The sequence below is a fragment of the Perca fluviatilis genome, chromosome 6 (genome assembly GCF_010015445.1).
Source record: "Perca fluviatilis chromosome 6, GENO_Pfluv_1.0, whole genome shotgun sequence".
Taxonomy (NCBI): Eukaryota; Metazoa; Chordata; class Actinopteri; order Perciformes; family Percidae; genus Perca; species Perca fluviatilis.
Window position 1 is genome coordinate 32,680,415 of NC_053117.1, and position 21,018 is coordinate 32,701,432.

Consider the following 21,018-nt stretch of genomic DNA (forward strand, 5'->3'; position numbering starts at 1 on the left):
GGCTTCTTTACAATTGAGAATATTATGATATAAAATGTCCAAGATCTCAGGAAAGTTACAGAACTGTTACTATAGAGGATTTTTGCCTTGATTGTCAGTTTGTCCTTCCTTAATTCCCTCTTACCTCAGATCCCTCTGAGTCTGAGCAGGCAGACTGGAGTTGAAATGAACGAAACAATGAGAAAAGGTGTGATGAGACAAAAATAATTAGAAAAAAGAATAAAAGATATTTACAAAAATTATATGAAAGTGATTTTTGTTTTGTTTTGCTGGCAGCTTTTGCTGGTGCAGCTTACCCACCATGTCATCCTCTCCTTCATTGTCAGTGATGGCCTGGTGGAGATGGTATGGAAATAAAAACAAACAAATTAAATAAAATGTAGGACAATGAAAATGTGATTATATAAAGAAATAAAATGTAAAAGAGACAGTTGTGTTGCTCTGCTGAGGTTTTTGTAAAGGACACTGCTAGTGTGCTGTAGCTTTTAGAGTCATTCTCAGATTTAGGCATCCACTAAAACTAAATGAGACACTAATTTATAATAAGGAAAACACTGCTTGTGAATTTCTGCTAGCTCAAACTAACTTCCAATGATAGTCATTAAAGATGAATTTGGTTACAAACACCCTAAACTCTGACGAGTCTGCATTTCAAATTGGACTTCATGTCCTCCAAAGAGGAAAAGGACCATCCAGATTGTTATCAGCGCAAAGTTCAAAAGCCAGCATCTGTGATGGTATGGGGGTGTGTTAGTGACCATGGCATGGGTAACTTGCACATCTGTGAAGGCACCATTAATGCTGAAAGGTGCATACAAGTTTTGGAGCAACATATGCTGCCATCCAAGTACAGTCTTTTTTAGGGACGTCCCTGCTAATTTCAGCAAGACAATGCTAAGCCACATTCTGTATGTGTTACAACAGCGTGGCTTCGTAGTAAAAGAGTGCGGGTACTAGAGTGGCCTGCCTGCAGTCCCGACCTGTCTCCCATTGAAAATGTATGGCCAGTATGAAGCACAACATACGACTATTTTCTTTTCCCTGTAACGTTACTCGTGTAAAGCGTCCATGGGTTTCATAAAATGCACTATATGAATCTAAGCTATTATTTCATTGGTTGCTATAACAATCTCTTAATGCTTTGGCTCGTGACACAGTGACAGTGATACCTGGTTTATCTCACGAGCCATCCAAAGTAGGCTAAGTTACTGTATGCAACACTTGAAATGCAACAATGCATCTGTAACTTATTCTTTTATTTTAAATGAATGATTTTCTGGTTGAGCAAAACATTCATCGCAACTATATGACCTCCCTGTAACACTTCCTCGGTAATACAGTGGGCAATACAGCACCGTAGAGAAAAGACCTTTACGACAGCAGGTGTGGTAAAAACACTACCGCTTTTTGTCTGCTAGAATCAACACAAACTGAAACTGAAAGCCACTAACTCACGTGTGCAACTAACATCACATATGTAAGTTATGTAACAAACATACTTATTTTAACCCAAACCACCATTTTTTCCTAAATCTAAACAAGTAGTTTTGTTGCCTAAACAGGTTCTGCATTGCAGGTGGCCATATTATGCTCATTTTCAGGTTCATAATTGTAGTTTGAGATTGTATCAGAATAGGTTTACATGGTTTAATTTGTTGTACTGCACATTGCTGCAGCTCCTCTTTTCACCCTGTGTCAGGTCTCTGTTTTAGCTACAGAGTGAGGCATCTCACTTCTGTAACATCTTTGTTGTCAGTTGCACATGCACAGTAGCTAGGTAAGGATTACATGAGCTAGCTAGCTGTTTCTCCAACTTCGGCCTGTACAAGGCAGGATTAGCCGCGAGACTTCTTCTAAACGAGGGCGCACTTCCAACTTTGCGTGGAATACCTGCAGAACAGGGACATATGAGTAGTTCTATACAATTTATTTTGTTGATTAGGGTGAATTTGTGTGTGTTGTAGCAGTGTTTTGCCATTGAGAACGAGCTAGCGCTAGCATGGTAACGGTTAGCCCCCTCGTTTCGGCTAGTGACGTAGAAGGCCGTGCAGATTTTGAACAGCTCAGGAGACTGAAGGCAGGACACATTCAGAAACCCGTATCTCACTCAAAACGCATGGAGGTTTTTTTTTAAGTTTGTATGCGTGTGGAAGCACCAGAGACACAAAATAACACCCCAAATCCCATTTTCATAATATGGGCATTTTAAGAAATCACACAAAACCGTTGTGTAAGGATATGTTGCATCAGTGCTGGACCTCACTAATGCTCTAGTGGCTGAGTCGGAGAAAATCCCTGCAGCCAGGTTTAAAATATTGTGGAAAGCTTTCCCAGAAGAGTGGGGGTTGTTAAAGTAGCAGATCATCTAAAGTTTGGGTGGCCACATACTTTTTGCTATTCAGTGTATTTGCTATTTAAAAAGAAAAAGTAACTGATCACAAAGATCAAAAAGAAAAATGAATTAGTCTTTTGAAATGTCTTTAGTTTTCAAGTCAATCCAGTTTAAAACCGCTAAAAAGTAATTTTATCCAAACTAAACGATGAGGTTTGAAGTTGTGCCAGACCCACCTCCTCATCAAACTCCTCGGGTTCCTCCTCGTTCTCAAGCTTTTGGAAAGAAGCAGCACCGTAGTGAAAAACACAGTATTTTTTTTCACATAAATCATATCAGGTGAGAGGAAAAGTTTATTTCTAGGAGTGAAAACTGGGAGTCTAGCAAAAGGAGAAAGAGTTCGAGTTGATCTCTTGTTTACAAGTAAATTGGGAAATTTTTTAAAATAGACATACACACTACTGGGTAACAACAGGTTCAGGGCAGATTTTTGATTTAATGAACTTGTTTATTTCAGATCTTTGTGTTCGAGGAGCAAAAGGGGAAAGGAGAGCGAGGGCAAAAAAGAAACCTAGACATACCATCTCCTCCTCAGCAGTTAACTGTAGAAAAAAAGACACACACACTCATTCTCACCTTACTTGAATTAACTTGCAGCCTATGTATGCTCATGCACGCACTTTTTTTTTCAACACCTGCTGCACCTTCATCTGCAAACAAATAACTAAAACAAGATAAGCTATTATCGTAGAGCTGTCTCCACTATTATTATTACACAATATTTCAGCAGGGTTACTTGAACACAGAATACAATGTTTTCAACTGTATTACTCCAAGGTTGTCAACATTGCAAATGAAATGTTGCAACTACACACAACTCTTTTTTCCAAGTTCCATCCAAAGCTTTGAAACATGAAACAATTACAGGTTCAACACAAACTAATAAAGATATCTGCATGCATATAACTGCTTCTGCTTCTACTGGTAGAGACCAGTGAACCCAAATACATATCAAATGGTTCCCTTGCAGTAATTAGGTAACACCTGGAGGATGGTGAGTTGACCCAGATAGGTTTATCTCTTTACTAACAGGACCAACAGGAAGAAATAATAATAAAAATAAAAAATCAGGACAACTACAAAACATGAAAATCCAGAAGCAGTTATTGTATTTGTTGTGATTTTGAAAACGCCCACCTCTGGAAATGCACCTCTGGCACGCTTTTTGTGGGGAAATGGTTTTCAGTCATTTTGAAACATTTTTCTGCGCATAAAGGCCTCTAAGATCTGTTTCCCTTCTTATGGGGGTGAAAACCAAAACATCCACACTGACAACAACTATGTAAAAAAAAACATTTCATTGTCCAAACGGCCAGTGTATCGTGATCTGTTGGACATATTATCAAATCTTTGTCCTTTATGTTCTCTGTGGTTAACATGGACGCAGAACTGCAGTCAGTCAACAGTACTGGCTTGTATGGAGTCTTTGTAACACAAGGTTCAATGCATGTTTCAATTAGAAATATATGTTTTTTTCTTCTTATCAGACCAAATGTGTCCCTCTTCTGTAAATGCAACAGAGAACTCAGTGACCAGTTCACAGTGGCAACAACCTTTGCAATACATGACACATTTGCACTCTTATTTTATGTTTTTGTTGCCATCTATGCTTTAAAAAGGAGATTGAACAGAGTGAAGTGTTTTGTTTTCGAAACATACTCTGGTCTGAAAAACCTCTCCAGTCACAGTTACATCATCCTGCTGTAAGTTATACCAAAGTTTGTCTTTCACATCACATGTTTTCTTACAAATCTGATCAGAAGGGCACCTTGTGAATAAAAAAATGCTACAGTGAAAGCTGGCACTTTAAAGACCCCAAAATACTGTTTAATTTCAACAATTTGACCTAGAAACAGAGAGAAAGACCTCTTCAGTAGCTGCAGGTTGAAATGAAAAACTCCCAGGTCCACAGGTGTGTGTGTGTGTGTGTGTGTGTGTGTGTGTGTGTGTGTGTGTGTGTGTGTGTGTGTGTGTGTGTGTGTGTTTGTGTTCATCTGTTAATGCTCACCTGCTTTGCTCCCATCGACTCGAACATCTTCTCCAACAGGACCCTCATCTGCTGAATGTTGTTCATCAGCACACAGGGCTGGACGGGATGATAGACGAGGAGGACAACAGGTACAAGTGGTTAAGAAAAAGTCAAGAATAGAAGCAGCAGAATGAAAGTCAGGCAAGAAACAGAAGAAAAAAGGAGATGACAGGAAGATGAAAGAAGCAAAGAAAGAGAAAACAACAGACATAGATGTTAAAGAGTTACAGTGGGCAGCAGCAACTAAAATATTAATCAACTCCACAGAAAGTACACTAGCTTTCAAAAGTGCTTGGTCTCTCTCTAAATCGGAGATGAGCAGAGTGAGGTGGTTTGGTAGCAGAGTTGTGACGCAGCAGTACTCACTATCTTCTCCTTCTCACAGTAGGAGGGAAAGCTCTTGGCCAGCAGGGCACAGTACTGCAGCAGCACTTTGGTGATCGTCTGTGGAAACAAGATAACACACACGTAGGACATGTTTACTCTGGGAACTTCGAGGTAGTATTTACTTCTCTAGTTAGATCTCTTTTGTCAGGAATGCTGCTGTTTGATATCAAACATTCACACTGTGACGGCTGTACATGTGCGTCTCTTTGTCTTTTCCTAAAAGAGCTGCAGGCAGTTTGTTGGTAGTGAAGATGTCGTGGAATCAAAGGGACTGTTAGGTCGTTTGGGACAATTTAAAACCATTTTAATTCAAGTCTTTAGTCTGTCAGAGCAAGTCTCAAGTCAAGTCTTCATAAGCAAATTGTGGTTGACACCTGAAATGCAGTGTTGGAATGCAACTAACGGTAAGTACATTTACTCCAGTATTGTACAATGTTGAGGTACTTCTACTTTACTTAGTATTGGGTGTTATGTGCTAATTTCTGTTTTTGCAAGGCCCCTCCTGCCAATCAATGACTGTAGGCAGCACTCCACGGACATGTTTTTCCTTTCAGATCTCTCTTGATTAACAGTTTCTCCTGCCACTGTCTTCTTAGCTTGTTCAGCTATGTTGGCTATTATGTAGCTCTCACAAGCAACAAGCCACCTCTGTTTCTATCTATTTTAAACAAAGCACTGTTCTTGTTGCCAGGAGAAGAAAACTCATATGTACTGTGCAGCATCCAAAACCATTATTTAATCTACTGTTCACTCGATGGATCAAACTTGTTGAAAAGGAGTAACCCCTTGAGATGCACCATCTTGTTTTTCGAGGGGGTCCTTAACAATAATTGAATATACAGTACAATCATAATTAGACACAACAGTAAAACAGAAACAGACAACAAAAACAAGCAGAAAACAAAAACAAACAAAAAATTCAAAAAAAAAGAGTCAGTCAGTCATAATCAAGTTTGTGGCAAAGTAAGAGTGAAACTGGATACTACTCATAATATTAGAAGAGGTTTTATGGTGTTATAGAGGGTTAAAGACAGGTACAGTTGGTACTGTAATAAGAGAACAGGGCATTTTTAAAGAAGTGGAGAGATAGAATGGACCGAATATTTACAGGTAGATTATTCCAATCTGAGGGGGCTTTAAAGCTAAAGGCTTTCTTAGCTGTTGAGAAACGTACAGCAGGGACAGAAAAAAAAAGTTGTGTAGAGTGTCTCAAGTGATAGGTAGAGGAGAAGGGTACCATAAGCTGTTTAAGATAACTAGGGAAATTGCAATGTATACATTTGTAAATAAACAGCAAACTTGAATTGAGAAACTTGAGTTGCCAGTGTTTAGTAGGCAGCCTTCACACAAACTGTACTTATAATGATAATAAGTCATACATAATGTGACTGAGGTGTGTGGTCCGGTATAAATCAGGCAGACCAGCGTTTCTAGCATCAGTTAGTTAAACTCATACTGAGTGAGCTTTGTGACTTTGTCTTTTAACACATAAAATTACAATGGTTTACGCAGAATGGTGCAAAAAAGCAAAAATAAACAGCAGCGATTGGAGATCCTGCAGAGAATAATACGTAGGGGATCAGAAGGGTCAATCATTCGTCATCGATTTTGAAGGTAACCTGTAACCTTGACCGCTGTTTGTTGAGCAGCTATCTTTTACATGAGAATATACATAAATGCCACAAGCATGGGGCATGTTACGCTTTTCAGAACCTAATTTCAGGAAATATATGTCATCAGTTGCTAACTAAACCTGCATGCCAAATCAAACCTCAATAACTGCCCATATTTATCAAATGAAGGAGATCGGTACTATATGATGTCGCACAGCTTTAAACTATTCAGCATGTTGACAGCTGGTTGCAGTATGTATGCGCTAGGAAGCACTGCACCAATAAAAGAGCACAAATTACAGTTTTCAAAACAATATTAAGAAAATGTATTTGTGAAAGTTCAATGAGGTTATAAAATCAATCTGACGTGTTTGTTAGGACTGAAGGATGCACACGATACCTTTTGGTAAGAAAAGATAAATGTTCTCCACGGTATACTTTCAAATAAATCAGTTAACTTATTGACCATGATGGTAACTTAAGGGACAGGACTCAGGACACAGGCCTGTGACCCAGATGGAGTTCCCTACTTTTCGCTGAGTCAGCCAGATGATACCTCACTCATACATTAAACATGTGGCCTGCTGGCTGCCGGCATTACTTAGTACGGTTTTCTCTCATTGTACAACTCTGTCAAATACTTTTTCCAAAATGAACTATAACTGCACTGGCCTGGAGGCAGAGGAGCAAGCGAGGATAAGAGAGGGAAAAAATAAGGAATTGGAGGGTGACAAAAAGATAAACTGGACGAGAAATGGAAAGAAGATAGAAATAAAGGCAGAACATATTTGAAGGCCTAGGAAAGACAAGATGGAGAGTTCATGAAGGGACAAGACAGCAATATGGTAGATGAAAAACAAACAAAAGCTAAGACAGGGATGAGATGAAAAGCTAGAGAGAAACATTAACATGAGTGGAGTGGCAGAAAATGAAAAGGGAGTCAAGGGTTGGGGACAGAGAGATGGACAGCTCAGAGTGATGGCTTACATTAGCCATTCTTTGTTTAATGAGTCCCATATTGATCGAGCCATCACACCACACACACACATGCACAACTCTTCTGCAGAGAAGGGTTTGTTAGATGTAATGGCTGTGCCTAAAAGCAACTGCCTTAAATTAAATTTCTAGAAAGAAATCTGACATCAAAGGTTGAACAACAAAACATTGCACTGTATACATTTTCCAAACAAATGAAAACCTGAAACTCATCAGCCAGAATCTCAAAGGCACAAGAGATTCAAGAGTCAGTAAAGCTCTTATGTGACTCACAATTTAAAGCAGCATAGGAAGAAGTTTTGATGTACGTCATCCATTCCTCAGTGATGACCAACGCTTTATCTCCTCTTAATAACGAACCACATATTAATGCTATTTGTGATCTTTTTATGCCGCAAGTGATGAATTGCAACATATTGGGCCTCATGCAGGAAGCGATATACAAACAAATTTCTTTATTTTTTTTGTTAGTACCCATTGTGTTAGGATGAGGGAAATGGCGGACCCAAAAATGCAGAGACAACAGGGCAGTGGTGAGCTTGAGGATTTAATACAAATAAAAAAGGGATACAACAAAAAGAGTCCTGAAGAAAGCAGGCAAAAATGGTACCAAAAACTGTTGAGGAACCAAAAGACCAGGCATCCAATGGCACACCGAGATAAAGGCGGTAGACATACACACACACAATAATCTGACAACACGGAGACTAAATACACAAGGTAACGAGGGTGAAACAAGGGACAGGTGACACGAGGGCTCAGGAACAGGTGAAACACATCAGGGTGGGACAGACAATCACAAAGGTGGGAAAACACAAGGCAGGAAGTAAATCAAGACATGGTATAGGAGAAAACAGTTTTACAAAATAAAACAGGAAACCGAAGCATAAAACATACACAAGGATGAAAACAGGGTAAAACGCAACAGAGAACACAAGGAAACGGGTAATAAATTAAAACAATAAAACAGGAAAAACTATAAAAGAAAATCGCAACCATGACACATTGATTTCTAGGATTCACCAGTTTGCTAATTTTTGCTCTTCTCTTACCAAAAACATCTTGTTTGCACAGTCCACAAACTGTTTGTCCAACATCTTACATTCATACTACTTTATACCAAAGAAATAATCCCAATAAATACTGTCTCCAACTAACGATTATTTTCATTATCGAATTAATTAATTGAGTGTCAAAAAATAGTGAAAACTGCCCATCACAAGTTGATGTCTTTAAATGGTTTTCTAGTTTGACCAATAGTCTAAAACCCAAAGATATTAAATTTACTATAATGTAAGACAAGGAAAAGCAGCACATTTTTAGAAGCTGGTACAAACAAATGTTTGTAGATTTTTCTTGACATTTTTTAAAATTAAATTAATTTATTAGTAGCTCCAGCTTTGTAGATCATAGGGGCACTGCTTCTATTCAGCTTCACTGTATTGAGGTGGAGGCAGAAAAGACAGAAACATATCTATAGACACGGTATAATAAAACCAAAAACATCTGCATTATGCAGATACCACTAGAGGCGAGGGAGAATATGTATTTCTTGTAAATTGGTTGACCCTTCCTATAAACAGCAACAGAGGAGACATTTTTGATGTGCTTATAATGTATATGAGTGACATGGCTCCTGTCTGAACAAACCCAAGTCCACACAGATCCCAGAGAGATAGAAGATATGTGTGTGATCAGAGGTACAACGAACAGAAACAGATGTAAACACGGCTCGTGTTTCAGATCTCACCTTGGCGAAGCGTCGGTTATAATGGGCCACCACAGTGGGGTCGGGGCAGTCCAGCTTCTTGATGATCTCAAAGCTCTGGTTGAGCTGAGTGAAGATGTCTACCACCGAGCTGGAGAACAGAGCGTGCTCAGACGTCTGCTGGAACTGCAGGTGGAGGGAGGGAGAAGACAAATTGCAAAATGTTAACCCATTAGTACCACTCTTTTCTTTAATTAGAAACGCAACTCTCCCATCTCCACTCTGTTCCTCACAACAACCTCCTTTCTGACTCATACACCCTCTCCTTCTCTACTTTCCTGTAATTAAATACTAACTCTAACCATTCTTATTTCTTTTCCAAGCCGTGCTCTAGTATAATTACTGTAATTTCATTTAATATGACTGCTGGTCTGGGAATAAAAGGCTTATTGAACCGTTGCACTAATCATATGGTCCTACAGATAAATTCACCTGTTAAATATTACTTTTGAGCTTAAAGCTCACACAGAAATAAATAGACACTAAATGGTACCCAAAGGGTTGGTTGTGGTAGCTAGGACAACCATGCCACATATTTCCCAAATGGCCAAGTCCTGCTGTTGAATCCTGTGGTCTGTCTCTCTTAGTCTCAAAAACCTACAGTCTATGGATCCATAACTGGCTCTTTAAGAGCCAGAGGGGGCCAATAAGCACTTAAGGCTTCCTCAATAAAATCTGTCTTTAATTGACATTTGTCCAATGCACCCTTTCAGTATTTAGCGATGTACTTGGACTAATTTTATCAGTGCTTTGCTAACTCTTTTGCTGCCACTGCTTCTGATGCTGTTCATATATAATTTCAAAAATTGGAGAGTGATGAGGCAAGGCCTAGACACTAAACATTAATGTTGTACGTACAGCATTATATATTTACAGCATTATATATTTACATATTGATCTATTCCACCTAACTTCAATAACTGATTGCTATAACAAGAAAAACCTTGATTTTTCTAAACCATTCTTCTTAGGCCGCTTTCTGCTAAAAACAATGCAGTCCTTTACATATTTGAATGAGGCCCAATGCGGAATAAAAAACAAATAACATGTGCTCGAGCCGTCTGCGATGGAAACGTAACGTCATCATGCAAGCCCACATTACTGGTAGAGTACTTTGTAACGTGAATACCTATTTCTACTGTTTACATCATGATCAATACAAAATGACTGCTTTAAAATCCTTCCTCATAATATCAATATGTTTTGGTGTCTACTGATAAGCCTCTAAAAAACCATGTCAAGACTGAAAAGAGGAACCATCTGTACAGCCCATGAAAAAGATAAAAAAAAAACAAGCATCCTTACTCCCTTACTCTCCTTGAGGGAAGAAATGTCTGAAAGCTTGTGTGCCCACTGTAGAGTAAAAAGTAGGACTTCTCTAATGATCAATAAAAACACTTAGAGTGCATCAAAATTATACTTAACAATCGTAGTGTTCAGTGCCAGCCCCGACAAAAAAACTTTTCTGCTCTCAAAATACTCCCAGAGCAACAACAGAGTTCCTGAAGATAAAGTGAAGTGTCGGGACCAGCAGGAGGTTGAGAGACAACACTTGTCCATCATTATGTTATTCTGGGACTGGCTGGCCATAAGCAGAACTCTCCTACATGTGGATAAATCGAAGCATCCTTGAACAAAAGGTCATGAGACTGATGTTGTCTTTCATTCTGTCGTGGATGTCAGTGTTGTACAAAGCTTTTCTTTCTACTGCATAGTTTTCCTACTGCTGTTGCACATTGGCTCCTTTCCTACAGTATGATCGACAACTCAGAAAAATATGGTTTTACAACAACAAGTAGTCAGGACGTGGCATAGATTTGCTTCTGCTGTATAATTAAGTAGGTTTTATGTAAAACTTAACAGGTTGTATCAGTTTTTATTCACAAGCAGGAATTGCAACAGATAAATTAATTTTAACATTCAGTAGTGTTAAGTAGTAGCAGTGAATTTCCTTTCACATTTGTGTCCTGATATGTCCTGAGTCACCTTCCGTTTCCTACTTATAGAAAATATAAATTTATTACATGCAAAATTTGTGTTGTAATACACTGGTCATAATTGTTTAGATCACAAACATAATGTCTCCGCTTTCTGAGTGCCTGCAAATTGTTCCTTTTATTGCCTTAATTCAATTCTGGTGTCTGGTGAGGCAATCGCTTTGTCCACAGGAAACGTTTCAGAATGAAATGCTATGTTTTATTCCAAGAGGGAGACGGTTGATGCTTAAGTTACAAGAGATCATTGGTAAAATTGGTAAAGAAAAGCATGCTTTATACAGTTACTGACATCCTGTATTTCTAACCACCTTATTTTACTATATACATCATCTGTGTGCTTCGTTAAATACATATTGACACATACACATGGCTTTACTGAGAGGGTGTAATGTGTACTGAAGTTCATTGTATCGCTTTACATCCCTCCAGTGCGAGTTTGGGACAGTCACATTATGGTGTTCTGGTGTTCTAAAACAACTAGAAGATAGTTGTTGTAGTTTTACCCTTAGCACACTCCATCTTCTCGCAGTCATAACTCAGTCAAATCTGAGCACAAAGACATGATGCCCACATTTTTATATTCAGTATGACTTACACTCTGAGGATAGTCTCATCTCTGGTGTCCATTACAAATAAAGCTTAGAAATCATAAAAAAATAGATGCTTCATAGAACACCACCACCGTTTTAAGTTTTCTTCAGTATCAAAGTAATCCAGTTATAGTTGTCTGTACATCCATGGGTAAACTGCAAACAGGAACTGCTAATGGCTAACTCGGCATACTTTTATGGGTAGCAATTTGCCAAAATGTAAAAAAATATATAGGTTATAAAAATGAGGCCCAAGTGGCAACCCACAGCTAACTAACTGACTCAAAAGCAACATTTTACTTCCCCAAATTATGGGAACGGTAGGTTCAAAAACTTGGAGCATAATGAAATTATAAATATGTTGTTGTTTTTTTTAGCTTTTCCACCTTTAATTTTGGCAGGACAGCTAGGTGAGAAAGGGGGAAGACATGCAGGGAATCATCACAGGTCAGAGTTGAACCCTGGACCTCTGCATCGAGGTATAAACCTTTCATTATATGTGTGCCTGCTCTACCCACTGAGCCAACCCGGCCACTATAAATATGTGTTTGATTCTCTAACCATAGTAACTACTGATAGCTTTGTGTAGTTTGCTGGCACACAAGTAAACAGAACTAGTTGACAGCTGTGATGTGACAAAAACAAGTCTGTCAACTGCACTGCAAATAGCATTTTCTAAAAACTAATTTTTATTTGGGTGTTTGTATTATTGATTTATTATCCTTTGTTGAAAATAAGGACAGATAAAATCCTGGATTTTTAAATAAAGAAAAAACATATCTGAGACCTATAAACCGACCGACCACAGAATAGTTTTTTTTGCCTACAATGCCCCCCACATTCTGTTTTTTGTGACTCACCCCTTCTCTCTTGTCTCTCTCCAGCGCCCCGTGCATGAACTCCATCGACACTTCCTCGTTCTCAGCCAGCCAGGCCAGGACAAACTGGAGGAACCACCTGGAACAATAACTAATCTTATTAACCTGCTCTTTGATGAACCATAAAGTTGATACATGAAACATGAGAAAACCTACTGAATGTGTAACAAAATGCTTTGTTGTTTACTTCTAAAGCTTGCAGATTCAGAAACCTTTTTAATCCCTTTTTCAAAACATAGGTTTAAAAAATATTTTCTTAATTCTCCAGTTCTATTATGTCTTACCTGTTTTATTTTGTTTGTTTATTTCTTTTAATCTTACTGAATCTGTGAAATGTACCTTGTAACTTCTAAACCTGTAAGTACTTCTGTAACCTGTAAGTCCCAAAAGTTGTTGTATTAATAGAATGTGTTATTATTATCACCATTACACCATATATTTGTAGTGTCCAAACCCAGTGAGGAGAGCTTTGAGTGTGTGGATGTGGGTAGTTTTTATGGTATATGCAACAACAGGCCAAGTCTCAGTGGAAAGGCAGAAATTATGAGTCACGAGGACCACCTTTCTGTCTGGAGGAGACAGAGTGAGATAATGAGTGTGTGTGTGTGTGTGTGTGTGTGTGTGTGTTGTGTGTGTGTGTCTTACGCAGGGTATTCAGGCACAGTGTCTGCGAAGGCGGGCAGGTCCTTAACATACTCGTTGTAAAGCCACTTGACCTTGAAGTGCAGGTTCATGTAGTCAGCAGTCTTACAGAGTCTATGCTTCTCATGTTCTGTAAAAACGACAACCATACATGTGCATGCACGCACGCACGCACGCACACACACACACACACGCACACACACACACACGCACACGCACACGCACACGCACACACACACACACACACACACACAGAAACAAACCAAAGTAAACACAGGATTTATCTCTTGAGGTGTGCTGCAGCAGTTACAGGTTTGCAGTCTCTTGTTAAAGATCTTTAACACTGCAACTCCAATGTAATAAAGTGCAGGTTGGTTTGTACCCATAAATCTTCAACATTTTTCGTGTAACGTAATTAGTTGATAACCCCATTCCCACAATGGGGTTATCAACTCATTACGTTTCACGTTCCCCACGAACGACCATATTAAAAAAGGATCCAAAAGTTCCTTGAACTTGAGAGTCAGCCAAATAGCCCTGCAGTAGAGGCACACAGTGATTTGCTTGGGCCAGTTGTAATTTAAGTTTCAATTAAGTTTCATCAATATCCAATCAGTGTTGTTTGTGTCACATGAACCAACAAAACAACAAATGAATGGAGGAATAAGAGCAAAGTGACCAATCCTGGAGATCAAAAGTCTCCATGCTGGTTTCATTATGGGATCACTCCAACATTACAAAAAAACAGTAATAAGAAGTGGAGGAGTCAGTGCCAAAGTGCACTGAGGTAGTTTTATCAAAGATATGTATTTCTTAGAATGATTATATATCATGGAAAAGCTGTAAGACAGGACAGATGCCAATATATTTGTAATCTGTACGATAAGGTGGCTAATGTCTATTTCTACAGGTCTGGGTGTATTCCTGTTTCAACAGCCAAGTAGAGATACATTTTCTGATTAACAAACAAATATTTCCTCTAGATCAGAGGTTCCCAACCCTCAAATGTTTTGCTAATGGGCCACGAAGAAACATAAGCTAGCTCAAAAGAATAAAAGCTCAATAATAATGTCACTTTACAGACTAGTTTTTGCGCTAATTACTTGGAACATCTGTCTGTGCTGCATTTTCATCCTTCCTATTATGCTCCAAACATCAATATTCTGATTGACTAGTTGACAATCACCTTTCAGCATTTAGCATGACATGAAATATCCTAAGAGGTCTTTTTGTATTTAAAAAAAAAGAAATAATTTAGTAAGCAACCACAATTAAATAAAGATAGTTTTGTCATTTAGTTTTTTAATGCTCTCGCATGTTTGCACTCTCTTGTCTCTCCTCTAAAGGCTTGATAAATATAGAGACGGATCATGCCTGGACCAAAATTTACATGTGAACAGGCATGTATCCCCCAAAATGTCTAATGGGAGACCTTGTGTCATACCTTAACTTTCAGCGTGCCTACTGAGAGGATGTGGAGAACAAGCCCACCGCCCCCTGTTAATATAAAAAAGGGTCCAAGGTGCAAATAGGGTTGGGAATCTCTGCTAATTGCATAACTACACACACACACCCACCCACCCACCCACACCCCCACACACACACACACACACACACACACACACACACACACACACACACACACACACACACACAGCCTTACCAGCGTAGAAATCAATTTTGCGGATGTGAAATGTGGTGGGAGCTGTGATGGCAACAGAATTACAAAACGAGTTCAGAGAACACAGAGAAGCAGGTAAAATAATAAAATGATAAATGATAAAGCTATTTCTGAAATGAGAATGGCTTTATTGGTGCAAAAAAAACCATAATAATGTTATAACACATTACTACAGGGGAGTTGGAAGGTAGATTAGACACAGAAAAAAAGGCTAGAAGTGGGTCTCCTAAATGGACTTGTCATTATCAAATGTGTGATTTGAACTCAGTCTGAAAGCATCATAGAAAACAAGCTGACTCAGCTACAAAAAACTCATTTTCACAGGACTCAGTGTGCCAGACAACGTTTCAGGATACTATAGTTTCTACAAGTCTAATATGAGACACAGTCAAAAGCCAGAACACTGAGTAGCTAAGCAGGTTTCAAATGAGACAGAGGGACTCTGATGATGGCTCACTAACTTAAAACAGCTGTTCTTGCATTTATCTCAAAGGTATATCTTACAGTATGTGGGGAGAGTAGCGGGGTAAATCAATCATGTTATAGACACAAAACTATCAGTTTCTCACGGAAACTGTATGTCCTTGAGGCACCAAATTTAGCAACAGCCTAAGCACTGGCCCAACAACCAACACACTCAGACGATGTTAGACTATAGCTTTGACTTCTGACTGTATCTTGTCATCAGCTACGTTATGTTTGTCTATAATCTCACCGTTGTTCCAGCGGCAGAGTTCAACTTTACACAAAACTGGAAGACACGATGGAAAAAAGGACAGTTGATGCAGTGAAGAAAAGAAAGTGTGAATTTCGAGCAGGAGGAATGGCGGAAAGTTGTTGCTCTTTTCTCTCTCTTACGCACACACACAGATACACACACATTCTGTGTACAGAGACACATAGTCTTACCCTCCAGGGCATATTTCATGTCCTGAGCAAACAGCCTCCAAATGACCTCAGTGCTGACTTTACCCACATCGAGCTCCTGAGGAAACCTGAAAGTAAGTGAGAAGTCAGAGTTTAGACAAAACTATTTGTTAATCTGCTAGTGTGAGCATCCTAAAGCAAACACACACTCATGCATGCATGCACGCACGCACGCACGCATGCATGCACAACACACACACACACACACACACACACACACACACCTTAACAGCTCAACACATACAAATACAAACTGATATTACAGTCCCTAAAAGAAAACAACTCACAGCAACAGGTTTAAATAACATGACACTAGCAATCTATTATCTGTTAGATGTACAATGTAATGATTTTAGAATCAATTTTGATTTAAAAATCACTCAAAAACAAACCGCAGACACCATTGCCCACATATTTTTATTTTGTAAGTACAAATGATTGTTTTAAGTATGAATGTAACTGAAAATGTTGATTCATTTCAACCTGTCATTACATATACAGTAAAGTAGCTAACCACAGACTTCCACATGTAGTGCTTGTATGGCACACAGTGGCAATAGGAGGCTGCTGTGAACACATTTTCTCAATTAGCGGTTGTAATTTACAGTAAATGTAACATGTTGTGAGCAGTATTGCAAAATAAATGTAATGGCTCCATGACATTTCTCTCATTTTCCCAGTTATAAACTATGAAATAGTGGAAATGAAGCTACATTTTTACTGTTAACTCTACTCATGTCAAAGCTATAGTATGTATAATAAAAGATAATAAAACTCATTACTGACTGGTTAATGATGGGTGTGTAGGAGTTCTTGTCCTCCTCAATAATGGAGACGATGAGCGTGATGAGTTTAGGCCAAAAGTCTAGATTCTGGATGCTCGGGCCCTGCTCCTCCTGCTGGTTTTCCTCTTTCTTCTCCTCCTCCTCCTCCTCCTCCTCGTCTTCCTCTTCATCATCTTCCTCTTCCTCTCCATCTGCTTTTTCTTTCTTCTTTTTCTTTTTCTTCTCTGGCTCAGGCTGCAAGAGGGAAAAACAGAAGATGTAATTATGTGTTTAAGTTCTTTACACCTATGAAAGGTTGAAGATCCAGCACTTGCAAGGAGAAACACATGCTGTTATGAAAAGAGTGGCAGCACAGAAGAAAAACAAGGTTTAGTGCTCAACAGTAATTTCAATAAATGATCTGTTACATATTAATCATACTCTATGTTAAAGGGAGACACTTTATAAGCCCCTCTGGGTTTCATGTCTTGCTTGCACATGTTTTTATGATGGATTGGTTATTATGTACAAATTATTTTGATGTGCTAAATAAAGAAAGAAAGCTCTGCACTGAATAATTAACAACAATGATTACAATATTATTCCTCTACTGCATTGATTTATTTTCAAAGATTCTAGCTCCATGTTCGTGTGACAAAGTTCTGTACACTCCATAAAGCTGAAAAAGAGATGTTTCTTGATACAATTGTTAATTTATACAAAACACAGGCTGGTTTAATGAGTTCAGACACATTAAGACATGAATCTTTCCGGGCACGGTTAAAAATATTCAGTGTTCTGGAGATAATTCTTCGGCTGATGGAGACTAAGTTAATTGGTGCATCAATTAAGGCAGCCAGCATGTGCTGTATGTACTGAGATTAATATGAGCTGTTGGAGGAGTAAAAGCAAAAAAGTAAGATTCCAATCCTGTTTTTACTTGATTACTATAATTTAAAATGGAGCTTTGTCAAAGAACAACTCGACTTTAGCGTTCCATCAACCATAAGTGGCTGCATCTGATTTACCACAACACCTTGACACAACAACTATTCCTATCAGGCTGGTTTTTAGCAGTCTCTGACCTAAACATTCCCGTGGTATGTAGCAATCAAAAGGTAAATTGTCAACTGGGAACAACTATTGCATTTATACATTTCCACAAATTTGAAACAGCTAATTTCTTTAGAGCATCTACTGTAGAGGCTCAAAACACATTGATGCTTAGCAACTCACAGGTTGGACAGCGGGCTGGAACTGGCGGTTGAAGAGCTCCAGACAGTTGTTGAAGATGTACTCGTAGGTGGAGTTCAGACAGGCCTTGACGCAGTCTCGCACCACGTTGGCGGCCCTAGGAGGATTCTGCAGCTCTAAGACCTGCAGAAGACCGGACAAGTCAGACATAAATTGTACAAAAAACACATTCATAAGCCATGCAGTAGGAAAATATATGAATATATTATCATGGCAGTTTGGTTAAGTAATATGAGATAAAAAAAATTATGCAAGAATCTGGGATCACCGGACAGTTTTGAGGTTTCGACAGATTTCTTTCTGAAAGTTATAAAAATTCCTCTCAAGTATCAGATAACCATGAAAAGTCAAAACACAAATAAAAAACAAAAAGTAAATGATATGGTTTTCAAATGATACCAACAATATATAAATAATCACAGGGTGTAAGTGGGTTAAAAGAGTAAGTAGGAAAGTGGGGGAAAAGAAAAGTAATTGCAAAAAATGGAAGCATGGATACATAAAAACATTAACAAACACACAGATCCATGACCTTTCCTCTGTCCTCCATGGAATCAATCTTTCCAACAGACCTGTGTGTGTGTGTGTGTGTGTGTGTGTGTGTGTGTGTGTGTGTGTTTGCTCTTGTGTTTCTACTCCTACGAAAGTCTTCTCAAGGACAAAAAGCTACAGAATGCTGACAATTTTTTTGTCATTTTAGTGGCAGTTGAGTCGAGACTTTGGTTATGTAACACAAGTGTAAGAGTTTAGAGTATGATTATCTTACCATTGGGTATTGTCACAATAAATTTAATTCTAATGTAAATATAGGTTTTGGACTAAAAACAACTTTTGTTTTCAACATAACAAACTGTTTATAAAAAACTGGTTTTAAAAATATATGTCTTCTGTGGTGACATCAAACAAGCAGTGTTGCATGTATCTGATGTTTGGTTTCATGACTTGGTAATTATGAGCTGATATTTTGTTTCTACCTTCATCCTGAAGAAGGTGATGCTGGTGAGAAGATCCACTGTTGACTTGAGGTCATGGAGGCGAGCCTTGCTGCTGGCTGGAAAGTTGTTCTGCAGACACACACACACACACACACACACACACACACACACACACACACACACACACACACACACACACACACACACACACACACACACACACACACACACACACACACACACACACACACACACACACACACACACACACACACACACACACACAAAAACATTTTGAAATGTATCACTGCACAACTGATTACAAGCAAGCAGTCATGACAACAATCCAGATAGCCATCACCCTGACCCAAACTATGTGTGTGGTGAATAAAAGAATAAAAGCAGCTGAAAGCAGAGACTCACTCTGTACATGGAGAGGTCGATACGCAGGGAGTTGTGCAGCTGATCAAGGAGCTTCACAAAACGATCTCTCTGTTGGAAAGAGAAAGGAAAGAGCAAAGAGATTTCATGAATGAAAAGACACAGACTAAGCAATTTGCAGCCTTTGTGTGTGTTTGAATATGTCGGAGTTTCCGTCTTTGTGTAAATTTGTGTGTAGTCTAGCACCATGAAGAAATAACAGAGGGGATGAAATGATACAAATAAAAATAAAAATAAATAAATTCTTCTGCACAAAATGCAGAACCAAAATATGAGACCATTAGAGCTACATGAGTATATTTAAGTTTGGAAAATCACTTCATGGTCCTTGCTGATGATAAAAAAAAAGCTTCTTATTATGTTGAGGAAACATAGAAACAATGCAGGACTGGCAGCTCAGTTTGGTACATGCTGCCACAAGACAAGACAGGCAGTTAATAACGGAAGGCTACCTGGCAGCAATGGTGCATCGATCGCTCATTGGCACATTCGGACGCCTCCATTTCTCAATATAGTGGAAGAGTAACTGTACTTTTATGTGTGAACATGTAAAAAGTCCTGTTAGCGGTTTTGGCAATGTTTGCCATTACACAAAATGTCTCCTCACTCTGATGCTACAAGCCAAAAAATCTCAGAAAAAGCAACGTTTAAAAAAATACCCATGTACATGTGGACTAGGCTTAAGAGTGCCTGAAGAACCTCTTTTTCAGATTTCTTTTGTCTGTTTTGACAAGTAGTAGCACTATGGAGCAATTTGACAGCTGATGGTGCCAGGAAATATAGAAATGCGCTAACAAAGTGAGTGAGACTGCTAGCAAGCACACATTAATTAAATGTAAATAATGGACAATAGGCTTTTCACATGTTTTATGAGAAAGGAAATGCACTCCACACATTTGTTAGACCTGAAGGACATGCACAAGATGCTTTTGTACATTTTTCACAAGTCTTTATATTACATTCATATAACAAATGCACACTCTTATGCAGGGCCTGCATTGGGAGCAATTTGTTTCAGAGTCTTGCTTAATAACATGGAGACACATGGACAGGAGGAGCTGGGGATCGAACCACCCTGTGATAAATGGCCAACCAGCTCTACCACCTGAGCCAATAGCGGTATCCCCATTGCTTATTTTGTAATTTATCCACTACTTTCCTTCATATGTTTTGGCAACACAAATGTATTTCCATGTCATGCCAACAAAGCAAACAGATATTGGGAGAGAAAGAGAGTACTCTGGCGTAGGGGGAGTCACGACATATCTGACAAACTAAGGAGATAAAATGAATTTTGTCTGATGAAGAGAATGAGGGGGAGGAAGAAAGAGAAGCAGGGTTTCCAGCCTAACTGGAAATTGTCAAAAGTCGCTCACTTATTTGCAAGAAAATGCAGTAGAACCAGATTGATCTAATATGTAACAGTACCGGAAAATCCCACATTGGTGCAATTTAAAGTTTCTTTGGAAATCTGTTATACATGTACCTGTCATGGTTGCACAGCAATTAGTTTGCACATTGCTAGTATATTGGAAAGGGTTTCCCTTTGTTTTTATCTTTGGATGAAAATATGAACAATGGCAAACATTACCTGGCACAAAATACCAATAAACAATTGCCAAATTCCTTGAAAGACTCTTTCAACTCTTGTTTGTGTCTATCTGAGGGTCCCATGGTGGCAGGATCAATGCAAACAGTCAGTTATTATTCCACAGAAAGCAGAG

The 21,018-nt window shown here is 38.8% G+C and overlaps 1 protein-coding gene and 1 long non-coding RNA gene across 11 annotated transcripts in view; one reads left to right on the top strand and one right to left on the bottom strand.

Annotated features, from left to right (window-relative positions):
- Positions 1-21,018, bottom strand: part of LOC120560704 (protein unc-13 homolog B-like) — a 103,191-nt gene that overhangs the window by 19,748 nt on the left and 62,425 nt on the right. For 8 of the 10 annotated variants that reach the window (XM_039803472.1, XM_039803470.1, XM_039803469.1 and 5 more), the window contains 16 exons: positions 19,277-19,345; positions 18,893-18,982; positions 17,901-18,041; positions 16,687-16,919; positions 15,883-15,968; positions 15,689-15,724; positions 14,956-14,997; positions 13,296-13,422; positions 12,633-12,729; positions 9,168-9,311; positions 4,788-4,865; positions 4,401-4,478; positions 2,914-2,934; positions 2,569-2,607; positions 301-333; positions 125-154 (listed from right to left, as the gene is read on the bottom strand). In XM_039803472.1, coding sequence (XP_039659406.1) covers positions 125-154; positions 301-333; positions 2,569-2,607; positions 2,914-2,934; positions 4,401-4,478; positions 4,788-4,865; positions 9,168-9,311; positions 12,633-12,729; positions 13,296-13,422; positions 14,956-14,997; positions 15,689-15,724; positions 15,883-15,968; positions 16,687-16,919; positions 17,901-18,041; positions 18,893-18,982; positions 19,277-19,345 — 1,344 coding nt within the window. The remainder of the gene's footprint in view (positions 1-124; positions 155-300; positions 334-2,568; positions 2,608-2,913; positions 2,935-4,400; positions 4,479-4,787; positions 4,866-9,167; positions 9,312-12,632; positions 12,730-13,295; positions 13,423-14,955; positions 14,998-15,688; positions 15,725-15,882; positions 15,969-16,686; positions 16,920-17,900; positions 18,042-18,892; positions 18,983-19,276; positions 19,346-21,018) is intronic. The other 2 variants (XM_039803473.1, XM_039803474.1) reach the window with 2 other exon arrangements.
- On the top strand, positions 4,926-13,673 carry LOC120560708. Its single transcript, XR_005639506.1, has 2 exons — positions 4,926-5,212; positions 12,657-13,673. It is a non-coding gene; the product is annotated as an uncharacterized LOC120560708 (long non-coding RNA).